The sequence below is a fragment of the Ischnura elegans genome, chromosome 9 (genome assembly GCF_921293095.1).
Source record: "Ischnura elegans chromosome 9, ioIscEleg1.1, whole genome shotgun sequence".
In the NCBI taxonomy this organism is placed as follows: domain Eukaryota; kingdom Metazoa; phylum Arthropoda; class Insecta; order Odonata; family Coenagrionidae; genus Ischnura; species Ischnura elegans.
In genome coordinates this window covers 5,677,009-5,702,418 of record NC_060254.1, presented here as the reverse complement: position 1 = coordinate 5,702,418, position 25,410 = coordinate 5,677,009, and the positions used below count along the sequence as shown (strand labels likewise).

Sequence of the window (25,410 nt, the reverse complement as noted above, 5' to 3'; positions counted from 1 at the left end):
CGTAGGCTAGTCTGGCACGTTTGGCCATCAGCACTTCATTAGTTTGTCATCTGTTGTTACAGGGTACTAATTGTTTCATTTTTTGTGTGAGCATTTGTGTTTTAAGGTGTGGTTGATATTGATAGCAAGTGTAAGCACACAATCCTTATGCTTCAAGATAGACTAGATGCAGCATTTACTGCGTTTAGACAAGGGTGAAAGTGTAACTACATTTGTGACAGAGTTAAATGTTGGTAAAGCTACAGTTTGTGGTTGGCAAATAAACCACGCAAAGCTGGAGCAATACTGCGCTACTTCTTCTGGCAAGACTCTTGAAAATAGGCCGACAGCAAAGCAGTCTTCATGCAATAAAGTTGATGAAGCTCTTTTTGTTTGGCTCACCAAGGTAAGAGAGAGGCAGGCTCCTTTAAGTGGGCCTATTATTCATTCAAATGAATAAACTGATGAACAGCGATAAGTCTTTGAGTGCCAGCATCAGATGGCTAGATCACTGGAAGAAGTTCCATGGTGTACGTTGATTGACAATTAGAAGAGAGAAGCTTTCCTCTGATCTTTATGCGGCAAATGAGTGCGTGAATACGTTTGAAAATTTGACATTAAAGGGGAATTATTAACAAAAAAAAAATTCAATGCCAATGAAACTGGCCTAAATTATAGGGCATTGCTCACAAAGAACTTGGCTTCCAAAGAAGAGACCTGTGCTCCAGGTTTAAAGATCAGGTCACACTGATGGCATGTTATAATGTGAATATGTAGTACCCGTAATCTCCCATTAGCGTTGATTGGGAAATCAGCAAAGCCTAGTGCTTTTATTGTTAGGGGATTGCCAATGTATTGCAAGAAACAAAAGAATGGATGACCGTTGATGACGTAGACACATGACATAGTGTCAGTCGCTCAAGAACCAGTGCAATATGAGGAGGAAGAAAGTGACGATGAGACCCAGTGTGATAAAGAAGGGTTGGAGCCACTTGAAGGAGGAGAAGCAACGCTTGACCTTGCCCTGTGATACTGAACATTGGCTACTGCTGCACCTGCCCATCTATTGTTCATGAGACAGTGGCAAAATTATGTGTCGTCGATAAGGCGATTTTCACTGCTACAAAAGACAATGACTGAGTTTATGTCTCATGAAAAGTAGGCCCCAGGATCAGAATTTTGCGTTGAGTTCAATATCACTTATTTTATTTACATTATTTCACTAATGTTAGACATAAGTATTTACTGTTCTGTTATTTCAGAAGATTAATATGTTTAATTTAGATGTTTTTATTGTTATTGGGAACCAGGGACCAGATTTCAAAGGAGTACTTGTAAGAATTGAAAGTGCGGGCATTGCGATCATTGCTAAGCTGCCTCTCCTCACCAGCTCCATGTCTACAACTTAGTCCTTCCCTTTCCTCTCATCCACTTCACCTTCTCCATTCTTCTTCTGAATCTGAAATCTTGAAGGCCTCCAACACTACAGCCAACAGTTTTTGGTACAGCAATGTCTGCTTAGATATGACTTTTGTCTTGCAGCCCCATATCTGGTCTATAATTTTGGATTCTATATTATTTTTATAATCTGGCTGCATGTATAGAATAGTGCTCATAATTGGTAAAAACTTGTTGATCTTCGTTTGAATGTAGGGCTTGGCATGACGACGCCCGTCAATGTGAAGAAGGACGATGACCCAGTGGTGAAAGTTCCTCCGATTCCTGAGTTGACGGCGGCGGAAGAGCGTGCCGAGGAGCGTAATTGGCGCGAGTGCATGGTGGCGGGCCTTCAAAGGAGAATAGACATGCGAGCCATCGGACCATTCAAAAAGGTCCTTCCACCACATCCCATGCCAACCGCTTCTACTTTCTCTCTTTCTTGGGCACTCACTTTTTTATATGTTCCGGGTGTGCAATGTGGACCATTGCCAACATTTGCCTGTGTCTCAAATTTGATAATTTTACCCTTTGTGTGGTAACGCATTTGCTGCGACATGACCCACGAGTAGGTCACACCCAACTTCTCTGCTGAACGGAAACTATTTTACTGTTAAATTAAATGTTTTTTTTTCAACGCTGGCTCTTTGTAAAAGTTTCAATAGCTTTTATAAGGAAACGGTTCCTATGATGAAGCCTGTTGTTATTATTGTTGAAATTATTCAATTAGGAAGTGTGTGCCCAAAATTCCATGTTATGAAAAATTTTTCTAGTGGTGACATACTCATCTGTATCCCAAAAGTGATTACCAGTACATATTGTGAGCATAGTTTTAGAGGTCATATGGTTTCTTAATGGGAAAGGTGGTGCGATTGTTGAGATGTCGCTGGTGATGGTGGATGTGGAGATTGTGTCCTATGGGAAAGGGCTTCTACTTGCTGTAATTCAAAAGGAATTGAATTCTTAGGAAACGGTCACTTCCCAATTCAAGCTCTCCTGTAAATTTTTACTTTTCAAGATGTTCATTCTTTCTCATACTTTTTTGTTCACTTCATGATGTAGGTAAGATTAACATCTTACCGACATTTTACCCCTCCCTAGATCAGCCTACTTCTTACAATGAGCCGGAGGCCTCATCCATATTTCTGTCCACATTTAAAGAAATAATATTTTTTGTGGTGATAAGAGTTGTGATTTTGTTGTGATTGCAACTGTTCGTTAATTTTTTTCAGGTTTTGTCCCACGGGGGGTATATGCCTGGTAACTTCCACAATGCAATCATCCTGTTCAGTGCATGTTATCTCCCGGAGCGCAGCCGTCCAGATTACGATTACCTGATGGACAATCTCTTTTTGTGAGTGATTTGTGGATTATACTGTTTTGAACTCTTGATGCTTTATGCCCATTTCACTTAAGAGTCTCATGAAATTGAGAGAATATTTGTTTTTTGTCTATTTATTTGTTCTTGGGAAATTCTCCCAATTACAAAAATGAGCAGTTTGCTTTCACTTGAGTACAAGTTATCAACGAAAGTGCAGCAAAATATCAAAATCAATGTGTCTAGCACAGAACTTCACAAAGTGCTCTTTATTTACATTGTGTGTTGGCAAATCCAATGAGAAAGTTTGTTCCCTGTTATATGCAACCTATAGGTCCCAATCCAACCATTCTCAAAGTAAGTTTTATGATTGAAGTGCATTATTTTAAGAATTTTATTTAAACTAGTATTTTCATTTATCCTAGTTTACACAGTTAGAGTCAAGGTATGTTGATACTTAGGATGAGTCGGTTCTTAAATTTTTTTGGTTCTCAATATCGGTGCGGTTCTCGGTACTGTTCGGGTTCTCCCCTATCGGTTCTTGATACTCGGTTCCAAGGATGAACTCTCATTATCTGAATTAATGGCAAATTTAAAATAACAACCGCAAGAAGTGAATGACAATAATTTCACTAAAGAAGTAAATTACCATGAAAGCTCTGTAAAAAAAACTTAAGATTGTCTCCATAATTTCATTTGCCAAGCAAAAAGGTTTAAATAACATGTTGTTAAAGAATGCATGATCGACCAATATGTCACAGTACATCAGGCAGCCACTGTTTGTTCTTTCTCCAGGTTTTGATTTTTAAAAATTCAACATTTTTACCCTATCTGGGTCTAATCTAGGGATGGACGGATCCAGGATTTTTTTTCGGATTCGGATCGGATCCTTGATTTTCGAAGCCGGATCTTTCGGATCGGATATTTTCAGATACAAATGCATTTTCAAATTCCTGCTGTTAAACGAATAATTATTCAGGTTTATTCTGGGTACATACAATCAAATGAATGCTTTTTAGAATCTTACACATTTTAATATTTTTATAAATTAAAATTCATTTTTATAGGCTTTCAAGTTGTTTTTTTAAAAACATCTTTACATGCTCAGGACCTAAACTGTTACGCTTGGGTTTGGAAATGAAAATAGGAAAAATCTTCGGATAAACCACTGATCAGTGGTGTAGCGAGAGAGGGAAATCCAGGGGGTCCAGACCCCCCGATATACAAAAACACTATTACTTTCCTTCATAAAAGGAAAAAATATTGAAAAATCATGAATTTAAAATAGATTTTGAAAAATGAAGTTTTTTTTCTATTTTGAATGGCGATAAAATTTGTTGGAAACCCTATACATTGTGCTCTGTTGTTTCAATATCCCCCCCCCCCCTGGTTTTGGACCCCCCCTAACGTAATTCATGGCTACCCAACTGCCATCGACTAAATTCAAATTTTCCTCATGTACGTTTCCCCCAATTTTGTCACTTTCTCATCATATACCAACTTTTGTTTCACCCAAAAATGCTTCAGTATGGTGAGGTGGAATTAGCACTTCCTCGCTATAATTTCACGCCACAATGCACGCACAAGGCATACATTGGTTCTCCTTATGTCAATAGAAATGTTTCTACGCATAATCATATTTTTATCAGTATATCATTAAATTAAATTGCAACTGCGAAATCAGCAACACAATTAACAGTATTTAAAAAAGCATTAACGTCACGAGCGACGAGGTGCTCAACCACTCAGCATGAGGAGGGGGAGGGCAGCAGAAGCGCGTATAGGAGAGGTGGAGGGGAAGGAGCGCACTCCCTCCGTATTTCAAGCAACAAGGCTACAAATGAGGGAGTCGAGGACGAACAAGCCAGATCTTGCTTCAGTGGCGTTGTTGCCTTCAAAGCGAAGCCGGGTGCACTACGTGATGTAAGCGGTTGGCGTTTCCAATCCGTCTCTACTTGTTTGAGGGGTTAATGCTGCTCTTGTTTCTTTGAAAATTGTGCTGTTTGGGCAATGTTGCTTATTGTTGAATTTTTACCTTGTGCATTGTACTCTGAAATTTTAATCCCACTCCTGAGCAAACATTTCAAACTTTGACCCCTCATAACATACAAACCGTGAGAGTGAGGGAGGAAATATTTTACATAGGTCATTAAATAGGCGGTACTAGCTAGTGACAAAAATTTCATAAAAATCTGAGTCGGTGGGTGTCATTTTGAAAATTTTCTGGGTGATTTGACATGGAATGATTGTAGGATAATAAGTAATCTATTCAGTAGACTCTTGTTATTACGAAGTTCACGGGACGGAAAAACTGGAGGTTCCTAATAACGAAGTTCGTATGAACATTTCTTTTAGGAATCATCGAAAGAAAAAAAAAACATACTTCGTCAAAATTTCTTCTCTCTTCAATCTCCCGCACTTATAATCTTCAAATTCAAGTCATTACATAGGTGATTAAATGATGCGCAAGTTCTTGATGTACGAAGAAGCTGCATTCCAAGACCATGCTCGTAAGTTGACAAACCTATACAAGGCATCGAGGAGAGTGGTTATCTTGCAGAATGCAACACCACATCACAATCATGTGTTAACTCACAATTGTGATAAACTGATCTAGCTTGTAACGTAGCCGGAGCCAAAAAATCGCCATCCGCGGGAAGAAATAATTGGCGAAATGCTGGACAGTTCCTGACTTCACACCGGATTAAACGATACTTTGTTCGGATTATGCCCAAAGTGTGAGTTCCTTCCTCTACGCCACGTCATGTCACATCGGCAAACTCTAAAGGTGCGAAATTTGAAATTTTGGGCGTGCTTGAATCCTTCGAATGTTCATATCTCTGAAAGTTCGTAAATCCAATGTGCGTAGGAAGAGGATATACTGCCTGTAATTCATGAGTGTTAATGGGTGGGTCACCATAATTCCACAGGAATGCAGCTTATTTTATGATGATGCTGCATATTGAAGTATCTCCTACTGAAGAAAGAACCGAAATTGGTGCTCTCGGACACAGTACAAGAAGAGAACTTAAACGTAGACCAAAGATGATAACTTAGCGAAGTGTACATCCACCTAAATGCTGTTGCTTTTTCATGGAACTTCGTAATAGAGTTCATTTTGTAACGACTGGGACTGAGGTTTGTAATTTCGTAGTAATGTTTCTTTTAATATTGATTGGGTAGGGTTGGGTGGGTCTGATAATATTGATTGGGCCTTTTTGTCAGGACCAACGGTTTGCTTGGTAATAGCGAGAACTTTGTATTAACGTTGTTTGTATTCACGAGAGTCTACTGCAGTAGGATTTTTTCCAAAATTGATTCTGTGGGGATTGCAATGGAAAATAGAAAACTCTCTTACCCTGTATGCTGCAAAATGTGATTCTGCCATCAATTTATTAAATATTTGGCGGTCCTTGTATTAGGTCGGCGCACATTACTACAGCTATTTATGTAGGCTCTGGTGGGCGGGGTTATTCCTCTTGAACATTCTGACTTTTAGAACTGGCAGCCATGATTTGCTCATATTTTGTCCATGTTATGGTGGTGGTGTTTTTCCTTGTCTCCATCCCTTCTCGAATTTCGTTCCATAGTGTCTCTCTCTCAATATGGCCTTCTCTCTGGAGATACCTATTGTATTCCCATCTGGGGATCTTGGCATGTTTACAATATCCTCACAATGTTTTTGATTATGAACAGTCCTGTTCAAAAGCACAGCATTTTTGCAACCAAAATTTAGGATTTCTCAATAGAATGGTGAACTACTGAATGGCATAATTTCTTATGCGATGAATAAGATTTTATGAACAGCAAAAATAAAGAAAGATTCAATATCTACTTTGGTGATGCATGCTTGAATAATTTGGTCACGAATATTGCAATCGAGTGTTGTCCAATCTGCCATCATAATGCAGAAGTACGTGACCGAAGGGGCCACGTTGACCCTCTCCACCATTCACGGAAGAGAGCACTCAGAGAGGCAACCAATCGGTTAACAGATAGACTTAAAGGTGTTAAAGAAGGGCTGTATAAAGATGGAGAAAAATGCAGACTAGCACTTTCAACCTTGAGACGCGAGGAGGGTCGGTGGCAAAGCTGTTGTCTATGGCAAATGAGGACATGGTGGAACCCAGAAAATGGAAAATCATTGGTCACTGGGCAGAAATCAGAGAAGCAACTTGGCTCATAAGTTGTTTATGATCTGGATGCTTGTGTCATAATTGTTTACTGATGAAACTCTGGATGAAAAATTCCCTTATGTGCTGTTTTCAGGGTGATAGGAAAGAAATTTAAATAAATGAATATCAATTTGGAAGATGAAAACAAGATTTCTTTTTTTGCAGGTACGTTGTGACCACATTGGAGGCTCTGGTGGCAGAGGAGTATGTGCTGGTGTACTTGCACGGAGCGGTGGGATCGCCCGGCTCTCGAATGCCCACCTTCAGTTGGCTCAAGCGATGCTATCGACTCATCGACCGTCGGCTGAGGAAAAACCTTAGGGCCCTCTATCTCGTTCACCCAACCTTCTGGCTCAAAACCATTGTTTTGATGACTAGGCCGTTCATTAGGTGAGGTGAACTGCCAAGTGATTGTTCCTTCACTGAGAGGAGGCTCTAGTATTACATTAGCACTCAGGATGTGCGAGTAGTACTTTTTGATCTCGAGTCGAGTTGAAAATTACTTGCAAGCATCGAGTCGAGTATGATAATTTCTGAACTAGGCAATACAGCAATGCATACTACAATATATTCTACTCCAATTTTCTATGATGAATGTCTAACCTAATGTAAGAAGGAAAATTTAATGAGGATCATTGATTGTTAATGTCAGAAGTAGGAGATGAATGAAAATTAGGTAATGTCTCTTCAATAGTTCCATAGGTACACTTGAAATTAATTAATCTCAATTAATATGTCGACCATTTAAGTCATATATGCATCCAAACTGCAAGGGAGAGCCCTGAGTATAGTCATTTTCACAGCTATAATAAAGATTACATACTACATATGTGAATCATGTAATATTTGGCCCTTTCAAATTCTCAAGCAGTAAAAACAATTATTCTACATGCTCAGCCAGCAGGTTTTGACGTCTCCATGCTACAGCATTGCTGCCTGCAGAAAATTTCCTTTTGTTACACACTTGTGTAGCTGGGCAAGTAATTTCCTATCAAAATTTTGGAAGATTTTGCAACCTTTGGAATTTTTATTAAAAATTATATCAACGATTTTTTTAGATCTTGAATCTTCATGGAATTCAAGTGGACAAAGCGAACGAACTATAGAACTTAGCTTTAGTTTTGTAGAGTCAAAAAAAACTCTATACTTCTCACGTCGTTTAATCAACCTTAAAAACTCTTGTTTTTTTTTTTAAGTTCAAGAAAGAAACTGAACACAAAAAATGAATGTCACATCAGACGGACGCAGTAATAAAAAAGGCTTAAAGATGCCTTGTGATGCAAAAACTCCCCTTTCCACGCGACTCACCTCGGGGAAGGTGGAAAGGGAAAAAGGGTATCGGTTGTTGCCTTTCACGGAAACAGTTCGTTTTTCTCTCTCTTAAGCATGCTGACTTAATCTCTTCACTTTACTTCAATCTTCTTCATCCTAGCGTTTGTCCCGTGCTATTGCAGGGTCCGCTGTTCTGCTAAGTCTTCTCCACTTGGCTCAATCCAGGGCGTCTACTGGCGTACGTGGCGTTGATGGTTTACTTTTGCTTCGCTTTACTTCAATACCTGATACTTCAATATTTCTTATGCGTGGGATGGTTCCGAAAAATATCCAATCCTTAGTATTTTTACTCGAGTAATGCGCTAAATGGTCAAGTCGATCTATACATAATCCTTTTTAACATCCTCAGTTTAGTGTTTTAGGCCAATGAAGACGATATTCCATGCTTTAAATGATGATTTTCAAGAATAAATTTTTTTTAACTTGAAAAATTGGCCTAAGTTACCAAGCCTTAGGATCCCGTGTCGTGTAGCTCAGCATTGACGAGCAGTCGAAAAATTGCTCTCATTTCCTTCATCGCAAACGTTTTTGTCCAAGATTTCTACTCAGTACTCTTAAGAAATCTCTACTTTATATTGTGTTTCAAATTTTGTGAGTTATATTTTTTGTAAATGAAAGAAAATATCTACTTTATGTAAAATTTCACGTGAAAAACAGGTCGGCCATTTTGCATTGTAAAACCAGACGTATGAGACCTAAAATATTCAAAAGTCATTGAAAGTATAGGCAAAGCACCTGGTCAAAGGAATATTGCGTTTTTTATTCCATAAAAACCATACCAACGCAACACCACCTGGATAAATTCAAATATTTTCGAGGAAAAACGAGATGGCGCATGCTATTGAAAAATTTGTAATGTTTGGGCTACTTTATCAACACTAAAGGGTCGTATTTATGTAAAATGGCATATAAATCTATATCTGGTAATAATTTATGAGTATTTACGGTTAGTTTCAAGTCTCTATCAAAGGACAGTTTTGACTTCATTCCAGCTTTTTCCGATTTTGGACCAGTGTGCGCTGGGTCGGAAGTCTGACGTAAAGGTATTCGGCACCCAGGTCAACAACTATAGTGTATGCAGCAAGCTGAAGCTACCAGGCCAAGGCATTAGAATGCGTTATTGGCTTTAAAAACTGTATTATTACATGAGTTTCATGATAGTGCTTCCTGTCGGCAGATTGCTGGACCTACTAGCCTCGAAAGCTCTGTAACCGAAACTACTGGACTCGACATTCGTAATGCTAGTAGTTGGTACTCGACTCAAGTGTTTTGAGGACTCGCACATCCCTAATTGGCGCTGCTTGAGGAGGGGAAGCTTGTTTTGATTGATTGATGAGAGGGAGTCACAACATTGCTTGCGCAAGACAGGAAGGCCTTGCTCTTAGTGGAGTGGGGAAAGAAACAGTGGTTGAGCAGCAGTTAATTTACACTCAATGTAAATTTTATTTTTTAATATAATATCGTGAAAGGGTAACCTGACCCAATGGCGCCCTGCCATTGCTTCGGTACTTCAAAATTGCTCTCTTTTTTTGTGACAATTTCAAAACTTGCAATGTCAAGTGCTTCATTGTTGCAGAGCTCGCGGTAAATTTTAAAAATTAATAAAATTTAATTTTAGAATCTTATTTCACAATATAATTGTTGCATTTTTCCATAAAATCCCTTTGGAGGAAAGCCATTAAAGGGGAAATTTGAGAGTGGGTGTCAGCCCTTAATAATAAATAATAAAGAATTACTTTAATTATTTTTAATTCACTTGTAAATACCACTAGAGTACTTTATATTGTGTTAATTGTAGTAATCATGTGATGCTGCCCCTTTGGATGCACTTGCAAAACTGTCTAAAATTTCTCGATTGATTTATACAAAGCAAATGCAAATGAGTGTGAATGTCTTCAAGCGTGAGCCAGCGGGGGGGGCGGTTGCTTATTTTTGCATGCATGGGAAGAGGATTAAAATTGGTTGAACATTTTGTGCTCGATACTCGAAAAAGCTCCATATTGACCATGAATCTTTTTGAAGTAGCTCTTGCAAGAGTTTCTCTAATGTTTTATTATTTTTCAGTTCCAAGTTCAGTAGGAAACTGAATTTTGTCAACGATCTGTCGGAGCTTGCCGAATATGTTCCACTGGAGCAGATGCACATTCCAGAGAGAGTGAGACAGTGAGTAGCCATCCATTCAAACTGACTACGTGTGTGTTCACCCTTTTACCCCATCACATGTATCAATACCCAATGGCATCATGAATAATCATTTCATTTCAAATGTGCTTTGCCCTCGGGTTGAAATTCAATGAATGATGAATTAAGGTGACATCTTGTTTTCATGTTTGCGTGGGTGATCATAGCATTGTACAGAATATTATTTCGGTATGTAGGTTACCCTTGTTGTTGCCCTGTTACATGTGGGCAACTTTATATGCAGATATAAACAGAATCAGAGTACATATTTGGGATTGTGTGGGTCGAAATAGGTTGATTTTTCCAAGATATATTTATTTTAAGTATTTACTTAAGATTGATAATCGTATGATGTACATATTCATAAGGTTGAATTTTCATCATGAGATGGGAGTGTTTTGGAGTGGTTTGGTTAGATGAGGATAAGTATCTTTTTTTATATCGGATTAAAGAATGAGTTATTTTCGGTTTGTTTCTTTTTTGTGCTTTTCAACATGAAAGTCACATTTTAGGTGGTGTCATTTTGGGTGAAAAGAACTCCTTGTGTAGTGGTAGCCACTCTGAATCAGCAAAGCATTAGTGGGGCACAATTGAGTGACCTTTTAATGCCAAACCTGAAATCAACCTGATTTTGTGAGAACGTTTATTTTACTCCCCATTACACATTTGCAGAGGCTGAAATCAGGAATGCGATACAAAATGTAAATGTAATCAACAGTCCAGTCACTGTTCACTGAAGTTAGTCAAGATGTTTTTGTGGCTCATCCACCCAGGAAAAATAACTTAAGTCACTTAAATTTGTTCCCCTTCTGCCGTATGTTGCTGTAGGAACCCTGGAAGTCACCCTGTAAACTGTAAACTAAACAGCATCATGATCTTTTTAGGCTGAACATTTCTAGCTCAATGTGTCAGGTCAAATGTTGTGCAATAAAGCTGATTTTTTTGTGTTTTGTTTGCGTACAAAACTTCAAGCACCAAAAGAAGTTCAGCTGATTTTCCAATCTAAAAAAAATTAGCTTGATTGTTTTCAGATTTGCTGATTAGGGTTTGAAAATTTCTGGAGTTCATTATTGAAAATTTGCTACTTCACATCGGAGGTAAACTGTGGGTTTTTCATATTTCCACGTCAGACGTTGTGGTTATCAGTTAAAAAAAAAACTTCTAGTAATAAATATTATCTTTCCCAGTGAGGGTCTTGATTTTGAATGGGTCAAAAACTAATGACATTTACCTATTCTCACCTCCAAAACAATATTCCAATAATTAAAAAAATTTTGTTCACATAAGAGAGACAATTCATCACCACTGTTTTTCATACTCATCATTAGTAAGTATCATAGGCGGATCCAGGGGGGGGGGGGGCACGGGGGCACGTGCCCCCTCCAGACCCTTAAAAATATGCTAGATTTTTAATACGGTCCCATTATCATTTCGTTCGTTTTGTATAACAAAGTATCCTTGTGCCCCCCCCTGAACAAAATCCTGGATACGGCCTTGCTTGTGCCCCTCCCAGAAAAAATTCCTGGATCCGCCCCTGGTAAGTATTATCTTCAGGATACAGTTTCTGATGAGGGAAATGGCCATTTAGGTAGTGTTAACTAAAGAAATTAAACACACAAAAAATTCATCCCCACTCACTAGTTTCAAATAAGTTTTTTTGGACCACCCTAGGTGTGTACAAGAAAACAATCATGTATGTATATGCTTGCAGGCAATGTGGCTTTTAGTCGAGTGCCATCCTCAAGGTCGCACCATGTCATGGTTCGCACCAACTTCCCATTTTCCATTTCCCTGACTTCTCCGTCAACCACATTTTTTCACTTCCCTCAGTTCACGTCAACGGCAAAGCACTCATTCACACGGTCATAGTAGAAAGATGCAGCGACGAGGGTTCATACGGCTCAGGGAAATGTGAGGGAAGTAGGAATGTGCACTGGAAGTCAGGGAAATACTGAAACAGGCGCTGTATTAAGGTGAAAATAGTCGTTGAGCATGTGGGGCATTGCTAAGTTTTTACAGCAAGGTGGGCATTTCTATTTCGTTTGCATTCAGAAAAGGAGGTGGAGGAGAGGGAAGCGGAGGTTATTGGCACAAATTTGGCCGACCTGAAGGCCAACAGGACTACTTTAACGACTAATGTGGCATCCCACCCCTGGCTCGCCCGGATACCAAAATAGAACCGGGGGGAGACGTCGCACAAAAACAAAAGAAAATACAGTGGAACTTGGTTAGTACGTTCCTCCTTAGTACGTTTTCCTCCTTAGTACGGCGATTTCCCTCGGTCCCGGTACCATCCGAACAAAATACAGGTAAAAGAATTTGGTTAGTACGTTTGAAAAAATTGCGCTTTCCTGGTTAGTACGCTCAATTGCTTGCCGTGACGCAACCCGCAATTCGTTCTCTAGTGTCTTCTTAAGGGTCGCAAACGTCTGAATTCATGATTTAATTTATTATCATTAGTCATTAACATTCTTCCATTCATTCCACATCTCTTTCTTCTACTGTAATTTATCCAAATGCATTTCTGAATTCTTGTGACGTGATGAAAAATAAAATGCGGCCATTTTTCGGGAATGTCTGACTATGAAAAACTACAACCAATAAGAAGCCCCAATTTTCCCCACCCCGAGCTCCTCACCTTCTGTTGCCTTTGGAGCGCTTGGGAGTGCCCACTGCTGCGCACAAAGTTCGTGAGTGGGCAATTGTTGCTATTGCACGAGTTATCATGATGAAGAAATGAGTCAGACAATTTCCACATTATCTAAAGCAGTACTGTTCCATAAACTCGACGTCGTGCATATTTACTTGACTACTGTTGCGGGAGCAGACGATCCTCAGGATCTCCACGCGGAGCTTAGCTTAAAAATAATTGATCTCGGAACGAAAGCAGACGACATTAGACAAATTTTGAAAGTAAATTTCAACTGTTTAATATAAAATTTTCTTGTAATTACGTCGTAATCTAATAATCTTGCGTGTCATCAGTCGATATATCGATCGATTTTACAATCGAAATGGTATCATTCCAGAAGCGAATGTCTACGGCTGTTGCCGTAATTTGAAAGTCAATATAATTTTGCCCAATTTTTATGATGTTTAAAAAACCAGTTGACTTACTCCGGGTTGTTGTTATATTCTCCGAGTACGCTGTGAGAAAGAAAAATGACTTGTCTTTGCTTGTCTGAGCTTCACTCGTCCTCGTTCTGTAAATATATATAGGATAAATCACGGGAGATAGACGCCGTAATCATGAAATCGTCTCCGGGATGTCCATGAAAAATTGCGATTTTTATTCACATGGTATTGTTTTTCATGGTAGCGCTCATTTTCTTGATTTTAAATGTGAAAAGAGTTCAGGAAGGCGATCCTATGAGAACTACCGATAGTAATTGTAATTATGACGACTTTTTCACTGATTGCAATAACCCCGACTGCTATTATTTACTTTCCTCGTTAGTACGTTTTCCTGGCTAGTACGTTCATTTTTCGTGGTCCCTTCAGAAACATACTAACCAAGTTCCACTGTATATAAATCCGCGTGGATCCCTCCCGCATGGGACCTATGGGACAAAACTATGCCACTCTCTTCGTGTAATTCTCATAAATTAAAAATATTCCCCTTCTTTGGAAATAATTGCGGGTGGGGGGTTCCCGATTCAACCTGATGGGTGACATTCGGGCACTTATGCACTCTTCCACAACGCATTCACGGAAAGAAAAACAAAGGGGACGAAAGGAAGGGCGAGGGATATTTTTCCTGGTGGTGACCCGTGAAGGAATTAAAACAAAACACTTACTCAACACTTTCAGCGAAACAAAATATAATTCAAACAAATAAGGTTGCATATGACAAAAACAAAAGAAACCCTCTTATGCACTAATGAAGTATGAATTGGTGAGAGCAATTTATGAAACATCAATGATTAAAAAAAAACACAACAAGATAACTTGGTTTCAAGATGAAAATCAGAATAGCAAATGATAACAACAAAATAAAGTTCGGTTGTGAACACGTAAATAATGATACACTTTCAATGATTTCTTCTTCTTTTCTTAGAGGGAGGTAAATGAAAGTCCATCCCAACGAATGTAATTTTGATGCGAATGTTAATTTTACTTGGTGATTAATTTCACTTTCACTGAGTAACGGGTGCGTTCCGTGACTGTTTGTCTTAACTTGGCTTGGCAGGAGACACAAGGGGGCTTTGGGGGGGGAATAGCTGCAATCTTACTTTATCGTAGTCCGAGTCTCGACCAGGTTGGATCCAAACACTCTCTCTTTCCATTTACTGCACTCCTTTCTCCCTTGTTGGAGGAAGCTGCATCCGGAACGGAGGTAATGCGTCCTCTTCAGCTGGTCCTTGCTCCTTCGGACAGGGGGGGTCTCTTCTTTCAGACCAATCAGTCTGAAATGATCTGTTTGGGCCCCTCGTCTTCTCTGCCGTGTGTCGCACCCAAATTTCGGGCATGGGCTCTGCCCGACAGTCACTTCAAAATTATCTACTTCTTCTACGCGCACCACCTTTTTATTATCCCTCAACTTGGGGTGGGGGTAACGCACAATGAAAAGGGAGGAGGAACCACATTCATCCCTACGTACTCATTCACGCTTTCCTCCACGGGCCGTGGTCTGGGGGGGGTTTGGGAAAGCTCTTTGGAATGGAGCGGGTAAATGGTAGGGAAGAAATGCGCCGAGTAAAATGCACTGTAATGGGGTCTGAACCATTACACTAAGAAGCTGCAAAAATAAGTGCAAACAACCACCTAATTGCTGCAACAATGGGAAGTCAGGGGTAGGTTAGACATTTAATGGTTTGTGGTATTTTTTACAATCTCATATTTTTTTGGGTATACTACACACTTATATTTCTCATTTTATTTCCATTTTGAATTTCAACTTCAAACCTCATTTCTCGTTCATACATCTTTCTACTATGTCTGTGTATATAAGTGCTTTGCCGTTGATGTGAACTGAGGAAAGTGAAAAAATAGGGTGAAGGGAGAAGTCAGGGAAATGGAAAATGGGAAGTTGGTGCGAACCATGACACGGTGCAATCTTGAGGATGGCACTCGACTAAAAGCCAAATTGCCTGCAAGCATATACTACATGGTTTTCTTTTGCGCTCTGATTGCCATGAATGAAATGTGAAAGATGACGAAGAAGCCATTACCTATATGGCTTGAGCATTTATAATTCTATTAACATATTCATTCACTTTTTATGCAAAACTTATTGTGAGCATATTGCTGGAATCATTTTTGTCTTGATTGTTAATGTAACTAAATCCATGCTTGGCTTACAGATCTCCTTGTGGAATTTGTATCTGTATATATGTGTGTACGATCGTTTTCAAAAGTATGTAGACACCCAATAGTCCGACTTAACTGATGGGGCCGGGTGGTGAAAACTTGTGAGGTTGGCACATAAAGCGACTTGCATCCCTCACTCGTGTCCCACCAAGAGCTGACGAGGACGTAGGTGGACGCATCCTAGCTACCGAAGCTGGAGTCAAACGGCAACAGCATGAGCCCAATCTGAATTAAGATTAGTGGATGGAATGTACCGAGGAAACTCACTTCCACACTCACTTTGGGCTGTCAGAGTGTTTTCTTTCAGGCTCTGTGGCGAAATTTTTCCTATCTTCAGATTCATATTTGAACTCACCGTTTATCTGTTACCCATACAAAGTTCTGTGGCTGAGTAGGTCTATACAGAGTGCAGTAATTGCGGTAAAGTTCTGGGAGGGTTGGAGAGCTTTTCTTGAGTTATCTGCATAGATTACGTTGATGTTCAGGATGTCTCTTTTAAAAAGTGAAAAAAGTATGAACATTTCTGACTCAACCCTCCCAGAACTTTACCGCAACTACTGTGCACAATATAGACCTACTTGGCCACGGAACTTCGTATTGATAACAGATACACTGTGAGTCCAAATATGAATCTGAAGGTAAGAAAATCCTCGCCACAGAGCCCGAAAGAAAATATTCCGACAGCCCAATGTGAGTTACCTCAGTACATTCCATCTGCTAATCATAATTTTGATTGGGCGTATGCTTCTGGACTCCAGCTGCGGTAGCTAGGTCGTGTCCACCTCCGTCCTTGCTGGCTCTTGGTGGCATACGAGTGAGGGATGCAGGTCGCTTTATGTGCCAACCTTATAAGTTTTCACAGACCTGGCCCTATCAGTTAAGTGGGACTCCTGGGTGGGTACATACTTTTGAAATTGATAGTACACGAATTGTAATTTTGCTTCCTATTTCATCTGTAGTATGGTATTGCTTGGATTGTTGGTACGACTGGAATTATATTATCTGTTATAACTTTCATATTTATGACATACATAAGTTTTTATTAGTGGGGCATGAATTTATTCAAATTGTTGTATATAATAATCCTGATTTGAGCTAGGGTTGTCAAGAACATATCATCTATGGCCGAGAATAGATTTTAGGAAAGCGAGGCAGTATTCCATGCTTGAATTTCTCATCCCTAATTATTGTGCATACAACGATGAATGTGTTCATGAAAGATTTCGGTCTCCCTCCCTTATATCCACCACTAAGTGTGTGTTCTTCATTCTGCACCCTCTGCTCTGATTTTGTCTTTTCTACCTCTCTCCTCACTAGATACAGTAGCGGGTTGTAGAATAATGATCCTCTCTCTCTCTCTCTCCACACTGCCTAACCAACTAACAGCACTTTGACTAACGCAAGGATTGTGGTGTGGAACTTATTTTGACAATGTATTTGAGTGTCATTACGTAATAGACGCTTGTGAATGCTATCATTTTCAATTTATCTTGTGTTTATATTTATTAATAATATATCTAGACTGGAAGGTGCTGGAAGATTTAAAGAGTGTGCATGCTTATGCTGCGTAATTGACCTGGTATTGGGTCTTAACTGTTATTGAATTTAAAATTCATAGTTTACATTTAATGATTGCTTGCTTCTATTTAATGAAGATTATTCAAGGTAATGCCTGCAAAGTTGACTGTGAAATACATTTGCAGAATCAGCCAAAAGTACTCATCAAAGAGTGAAAATTTGAAAAATGACTTACCCTGACTGGGATTTAAGCGCACTGTGGTGCTGTGAATTTGTGCTGTACCACTCGCAGCCAATCCTCAGTCCTTTCCTAGGTTGAGTCACGGCCTTTGGAATGGTAGAGTATCTGGCATGAAATTGGGGGATCTGGGTTTGTTACGGCAAATGATTTTTCCTCCTTGTACAGGGCTCATACAGGTCAGGGACAGTCAAGGGAAAGTGGTGAGGGAAAAACTGGAGAGAAAGGTGTGGTTGAGCGCCATTGATTAAGTGTTGTTCTGTTTTGGAGGGGCTATTTCTTTGTTGACATCGTGGCCTAATAGGGAAGTGATATGTAACTCTGTGCTGATCGACTCTTTATTTCATAATAACATGCCTTGGTGTGGTTTTCCTTAACCTTTTCCCTACTATACACATATGGACACGTGTGGACGTTTCCTGACCCGGGAGACGATGGCCGTACATTTACGTGTGAGATTTTCCTGGCCAGGAGAATGTAAGCCGTATACATATATACGTTTTCTAGCTCTCCCCCTTTTAGGACTGTCGCGGGTTTACGTCGTCTTTGTCTCGGGACCCAATCCTGCGGGGTTTAGGATTTACCCTCGAAATCCGGGGAGCAGGTACCCGGATCCCTCGTCTTTTATAACCCCTCTTAGCGGTAAGGGACAGCGGTCGTACAATTGTTTATCTAGTCAGTTTTCAAAATAAATATTTGTTCATTTCTCATAAGAAATAAACTACTTTACAACTAATAAACCTGTAAGAATTGAATTATTTGTTTTTTGAGCAGCGTTTACAATTTTTAAACGAAATCCTACGATAAATATTAACTTATATCTCGAGTTATGTATAAACATCAACATGGAAATTGCTGCTGCATTAAATGCTTTAATATTGACCTTAGAACTTCCTTTAAAATTTGACAATTCTCATAAAAAAATGAGGAATTCAATTCAAAGTCTGCAATTTACGTGCAAGCAACAATTATCCATTTGCTAAATACATATAAGCAATACATAAGTTGACAGCAAACCATTGCCGCAGGTATGGTCATAAACCCGGAAAGGAGGGAGCACTACTACTCTCGGAGTCCGAGATAATGCGGAGTCCCAGCGTGGAGGGGTCGAAAAAAGTTCAGCGGGACCCTTCATAACGAATGTCCTCCAAAAATGAGTACCACGAGAAAGAAGAGTCTCGTGGGGCTCAGTACAGCCGTCATGCTAAGACGAAAACTCCGCCGTCTCGAAAGGGTTAAAACTCCTTAGATGACTGCTTTCCCAATTAGGTATATACAAATTTGGGAAATTTAAAATTCAGACAATAAATCAGTCAAGAAGTCGGAGGAATTGGATATGAAAAGTTGTTATGAAGTCAGGTGGAATTTTTGCTCTTGATATGCTCTTTTGGGCGACTCCTTCCAAGTATTTCTGTCTATATTTTGCAGTTATTTCCATGGATTATGTGAAAGGTGAATGTCCTTGCATTTAAAGTTATGTCCATTGGATATTGGCGATGTGTGTGTAAACATGCTGCCATGTGGCTTTGTACTAGAGCTGTGCGAGAGTCTCGTCTCGACGGTCGAGACGAGAAATTCATTTCTCGGCATTGTCGGGACGAGACTCTCGGTGCGGCGAGAGTCTCGCCTGGGTCGAGAGTCTTGACAAGAGTCGAGAAGTCTCGCCCCTTCGAGATTTCTCGACATCCGTCGAGACTCCCGAGCAAGGCGAGAAATTCCGATTAATACCGCAATCAGTCGTTAATAGAGATTACTGGGGTATCCCTTACTACTTTTATGGATTTATTCACACTATAAAAATATTTTATTTAATTGACAATTTAATCATATTTTATTACTTAATCAACCAAAATGGACTGGTAACCATGAACCTTAGTTACCATAAATAAACATTTCAAAAAGATATATAAAATTCTATTGAATTCAATAGAAAAAATAAAATATGCTTAAATTGTCAATGTCGATCTTATTTTATAACTAATTTTAGTTTTGGAAATATTTAATATAAAATTTGAATCATGGAGTGTAGGTCTTTAAATTGAAATGTAAATTGTGCCAACGTTTCCGTTTATTTACAATCCATTATCAGGGCTTGTAATTAAATTGAGCAAATAATTTTGATACACAGGCATGTTAAAGAGTTACATCAATGTTAAATATTATAGTAATATAATAGAAAAGAAACATTCACTTGATCATAAAAAAAATAGATCATCGTTTATTTCTATAGAATTTTATATATTTTTTGAAATGTTTATTTATGGTAACTAAGGTTCATGGTTACCAGTCAATTTTGCCTGATTAAATAATAAAATATGCTTAAATTGTCACTGTCGATCTTATATTACAACTATTTTTAGTTTTGGAGGTATATATGATGTCTTAAAATAATCTTTTTGCTAAATTATTTTCAATGTCTAAAATAGAAATAGTGTTATTTTTTCGAGGAAGCGGGAGTCTCGACGGGTGTCGAGAAATCTCGAAGGGGCGAGACTTCTCGACTCTCGTCAAGACTCTCGACCCAGGCGAGACTCTCCGCGCGGCGAGAGTCTCGTCCCGACAATGCCGAGAAATGAAATTCTCGTCTCGACCGTCGAGACTCTCGGGTGGTCGAGAGTCTCGCACAGCCCTACTTTGTACTCTGTCGGGCAGCATTAATCATAATCTCCTCTAAAGGCAATATCGCTCTGTGGAGGAGAGAAGGATGCTGTGATTGTGTGGATTTGGGGCCTCCAGAATCGGGTCAATCCAAATGCTTTTTCCTCTGTGGAATTTTTACCTTGTATAGGTCAAAAGTTTAACCTCTAGCATTCTAGAGGGAAAACTGACATTGTCATACATTCGTTTGTTTTTAATTTATTTCTGTTTTTTATTGTTCTCATGCTCATAAGGTCGTGTATATTAATTATTATGCCCCCTTCCCTCCTCTTGGGTGAGAGATTAATGTTATTTGACTCAACCGCCTTCCAGTGGTGGATTAAACATTTATGTGCTGCTCTCTTTTTATTCTATTATGTACTCACAAAGAATAAGAGGTATTTTTTTGAATGGAGAATGCATATGACAATTTCAGTTTGAATGTGTTGAAGCTTTTTTTTCACTTCCTATACTAACAATCCTTTCCCTTAGGCTACAACGGTAGCCCTTGTAGCGGTGGAAAGGCTTGCGCATTCTTATGACCCCTAGAGCTGCACTGGCAGGATTAATTCTAAATTATTACCGGTTGGGCCACCCATGCCAGATAGGTCAAAGGGTAGGAGCCAGACGAAAGGTAGTCCACATGATAGTGTCATGTAAAAACACACTGTTGGAATGGAAGTGGGAAACCCTACCAACTATCTCTTCCCTGAAAACATTGAATACAAACAAATGAGCCTTGGGAACTCATCGAACAGATCTGTCTGCAAAGGGCGGGTGTTGTTTACAGCAGCGAGGTCGGCAAGGTCCTCGGGGTCGTCAACATGCGAAATCCCTAAAGAGACTTATCACCAGCAGCAGCAGCAATCAAGGAAGAAGCAAAGAAGACCAAGAAGATGGAGAAGAAAAAGTCTGCAATAAATGTAGGGACGTGGAATGTGAGGGCAATGATGAGGGCAGGGAAGTTAGAAAATATCAAAATGGATAAAGGGAGGATAGATATCTTGGGATTATGCGAGGTGAGGTGGAGGGATGGGGGGGACTACTGGAGTGATGGTTTCAGGGTTATATATATATAGTGGTGGGGAGGAAAGCCAGCGAGGGGTAGCTTTAGTATTAAACGGGAAGATGGGTAAGCGTGTGGTAGGCATAGACCAGGTAAGGGATAGGATTCTGTTGGTAGAAATTGAGGCACGGCCCACCAACCTCTTGGTGGTTCAAGTTTACATGCCCACAAGTAATCATAGGGAAGAAGAAGTAGATGAGGTGTATGAACAGCTCGAGGAATTAATAAGAGAAACTCCGGGTAAGAAAATCTAGTAGTGATGGGGGACTGGAATGCTTCATTTGGGGAAGGGAGGGATGGGAACCGAATAAGAGAATTTGGAGTAGGAATATGGAACGACAGGAGAGAGAAAGCAGCAGAATTATGCAGGATAAACAAATTATTCATCACAAACTCGTGGTTCAATCATCATAAAGGGTGAAGGTACATATGTAAAGGTCCTGGGGATGTGAGGAGATAACAGATAGACTACATCATGGTCAGACAGATGTTTAGGAATAGTGTTAAAATATCGCACAGCTTACCTGCAGCGGATGCGGACTCAAACCACAACCTAGTGCTTATGAAATGCAATGTAAGATTCAAAAGACTTATGAAAGATAGGAAAGCGAGGAAAGGGAATGTAGATGATCTGAAGGGAATTATGAGGAGAGAATATCAGGAACTAGTGGACATAAGTGTACGGGAGATTGAAAATACACAGACTGTAAAGGAAGGGTGGGATAATATTAAAACGGTAATAGTCAAAGAGGCAGAGAAGTTAATTGGCTACGTTGACAGTAGAAGGATAAAGAAGCTGTGGATTATGGAGGCAATGGTAAAATGGAGGAGAGAAGGAAGTAGAAGAATTTGGACACAGAGCAGGGTAAAAGGATTTATAGGGAAATAAATAATGGATTAAATCTTTCGCTAGCTGCTGGCAGCTTATAAATTGAGGGCTACTCTGTGCTATTTTTTGGTGTTTGCAATCCCGCGATAAGTATTATTGTGTAAGAGTGCATCTTATTGTGGATGCAAGTTTTTGCTTAACTCAATTTTTTTGCAATTCTCAGTATTTATGGTGGAAACAAATTGGATGATATTTGCTGGGACACCCCCTTCCATGAAATCAGGTGAAATTCAGGTGCACCCTCTTAAATGCCTATTGCAGTTAATGGATGACTCCAACTTCCCGGAAACTCTGTCACCTCTTCATCCTCATCTGTATAATAAGTTTGCACATTCTAATGTGGTGTAGGCTTTTGAAGATGGCTTCACAGTCCATGGGATTTTTGTTTTAAACTGATATTAAGTGACTATGTTAAGGAGCTAATATTTTATTCACATTTTTGAGGTCTATCTTTGACAAATTAATAATTGAATCCTTTCTGAATTCTTTTGTTAAATGTTATGCTATTCTCTGGTTGTAGTTCAGATAGTTTACTTATAATATTAACTAACTTTGATTGAAACTTTTTGGAACTCTAAGGAGGTTATAGGCTGTTTTACAAAGTGCATTTATTTGTACAAAATCTTGCATTTGGAATGATGCATTCTGTTCAAATGGTTGATTTTTATGATTGAATGAATGCAAAATGGAGGCTGCTCTAGTTTTGTTCGTACAGGCACACAGTGTCTTGTTTATTTGTTTGTAAAAAATCTTTCACTTTGTAAAATGGTATTAATGATGAACTCTTTGTTGATAGAAATTATTGATTAATAATGTATACCAAACTTATTTTGCTAGTGAGGGACTAATTTGCTAATGTGGTTTTTTGTCCTTGTCTATTTTTAACTTTACTCTGTACTGTTAACATAGTATGGATGTTATTTGTATTCATGAAAACTAAGTAATTGTAATAAGTACATAATGGATTGAAGTTGTAACTTCCTTAGGCATGTCTGGGCAGCAGCAGTTGGAATTGTTGTGAATGTTTTGTTTTGGATTAACCTTTTCTAATATCTTGCATTTTCCTCCTTCAATTCCATTCCCTCTTCAGATATGATGCTATCAAACAAACCCTTGGAGCCTTGTAACAGCAAAGATATAAATCATTGGATTGATGAAGGTAGGATAAATTCATTGATGCTCTTTAACCAAACATCTGAATGTCTTCCATTCGCATAAACTCGTTTTCTAGAGTCATTTGTTAATTCGTGTTTGTACAACCACCAGTGATAATGCACACTAATTCAATGGAACGCACTTGGGTTTTGGAAAGTTAGTGCCACTTTGGAGGCACAGATTCGTGGGGTAACTGGGTGAGTTAAGTGGTGAAAGGGAAGGACAACTACTCCGTACCTTCATTGTCAGGATCATTTTGGGGATCATTTCTAAGCTCTGGGTGCATACATTGGTGTTGAAGAGTGAAATGTTTGTTGAAGGTCATTAGTTTCTAATTGTGACAAAGCTCTCTCTTGTAGTGTCACTATAAACTTGGAAAAGTGTTAAAACCAGGAAAATTCAGAGAATATTTTTAAGACTATGTGTATGAAGAGTTTGCCTTCCTTGTGCAGTGGAGTTAACCTTTGACCTTTCATGTACTAATGAAATTTGGTATGTATGTAGTACATGTTTACCTCCTCTAAAAAGTACCATTTCAAGTTTTTTGGAAACATAAAAAAAAGAACTGTATACTGAGAGATTCCAACATTTTTTCTCTCTTTTATGGAAGAAAATTGTCCCATTTTTTATTGAAATATTCATAGTGCAGTAGCTTTACAATGTGTCGGACATAGTGTCTGAGCTGATCTTGCAAGTAGTTTTAGAATTTCAAATAACACTGATTGTGTTTTCACTAGAATAATATCTCATCTATTGTGTAGTTACGTTTGGGCCTAGTCTGACATTTGCTTTACCATTAGTCCTTCATAATGAATTAATAATTAAAGTGAGGGTGTACTATGGTACAAATTATTATAAGTAAACAAATAAGGGATTACTGTAATGATTATCATATCAAATATTTAAAGTTGTATTTTTGAGAAATTGTTCTAACAATTAGCAGTTAAAGCAAAGTTTTGGTTGCATTTTAGGTTTCACTGTGAATGTACTATAAAAAGAAGTCATCAAAAATATGTTTATGTGTATTCTTGACAGAGAAATGTTTTGATGAAAATTTTGTTTGAGAAAAACTAACATTTTGAAAATAGGCACTATTTAGAGGTTTTATCAATCTTTGCAAAACTCATCATGACTTTATATTTGAGGAGAAAAACTTCTCTGTATCAATTTTCATTGAAATATGAATGATCAGAGGTCAAAGCGAAGGTCCGAAGATAACCCATCAACCAACACTTCACAATCTGTAAATGAGTTATCTAGTAGTCAAGAGCAACCTCACAATAGTTATCAGTTGTATTTAGAGTGACATTTATGAATCAGTAATAATGCTTAATGATTGCCTTTTATAATTTCAGGTTGGAATTTAAATTGATGATCAGGAAGTTAAAAAAACAGAAGAAGATATCGTGATGAATAAAAGTTTCACTGTGGATTTATTTAAACTTTTCCATTTCCTCTATTGATATACATAATAACATGCTTATGAGGATGTCTTCTCTCTTGATTTGGAAGTGTTTAATACTGGAATCTCTTTCATGAAAATGTATATTTTTATGAAGTATCTATAACTATTATTATTTACTATATTTGTATGTTTGTGTAATTTATTTCTTTATAGTATTATTTTCATTCATAGAAAGCATTTTAAATTGTATGTGCATTTATTTTCGAGCACAGATGGCAATATCATGTAGTGTGACTGAGAAATAGCTTGTCCAATTGTGAGGATGGCTGCGCTCCCTTGCGCCTCACTGCAGACTGCTGACTGTTTTCCTCTGAAGAGCGATGTGGATACACTTTCGGTGTGGTATGCTTGGTTAGTGTGTCTTTTGGTCGTCATCAATGTGAAGGGGAAAGTTGCTTTGAGAAGGGATACCTTTGTATCCTGTACATACATACATAAATACATGCATTCACATATGTTCACGGTTGAACGAGAGCCCCTGAATCTGGCGTCTTTTGCCATAAACTGCTGCAATCTATTGTTCACATTTCTGTGTTACTCATAATTGAGCATTGTGAATTATTTATTTATTGTTTTTACAATATGCAGCTCTATCACATGATTTTATGGACATTAAATCCTTAGAGATTGAAACACTTGTTTGTAACATTTGTTAATGTAATGTTATAGAGAGTGGAATAAATACACTAATGCCCGTTATTGATAAACAA

General features: G+C 38.7%; 1 protein-coding gene across 2 annotated transcripts in view; it reads left to right on the top strand.

Annotated features, from left to right (window-relative positions):
* The window catches only part of LOC124165148 (protein prune homolog 2), a 37,801-nt gene extending 12,391 nt beyond the window's left edge, over positions 1-25,410 (top strand). Inside the window, exons 7-12 of one of the 2 annotated variants that reach the window (XM_046542457.1) lie at positions 1,633-1,811; positions 2,649-2,770; positions 7,075-7,299; positions 10,306-10,404; positions 23,171-23,239; positions 24,591-25,410. In XM_046542457.1, the coding sequence (XP_046398413.1) occupies positions 1,633-1,811; positions 2,649-2,770; positions 7,075-7,299; positions 10,306-10,404; positions 23,171-23,207 (662 nt within the window). In that variant the 3' untranslated portion in view covers positions 23,208-23,239; positions 24,591-25,410. The remainder of the gene's footprint in view (positions 1-1,632; positions 1,812-2,648; positions 2,771-7,074; positions 7,300-10,305; positions 10,405-23,170; positions 23,240-24,590) is intronic. The other variant, XM_046542455.1, reaches the window with a different exon arrangement.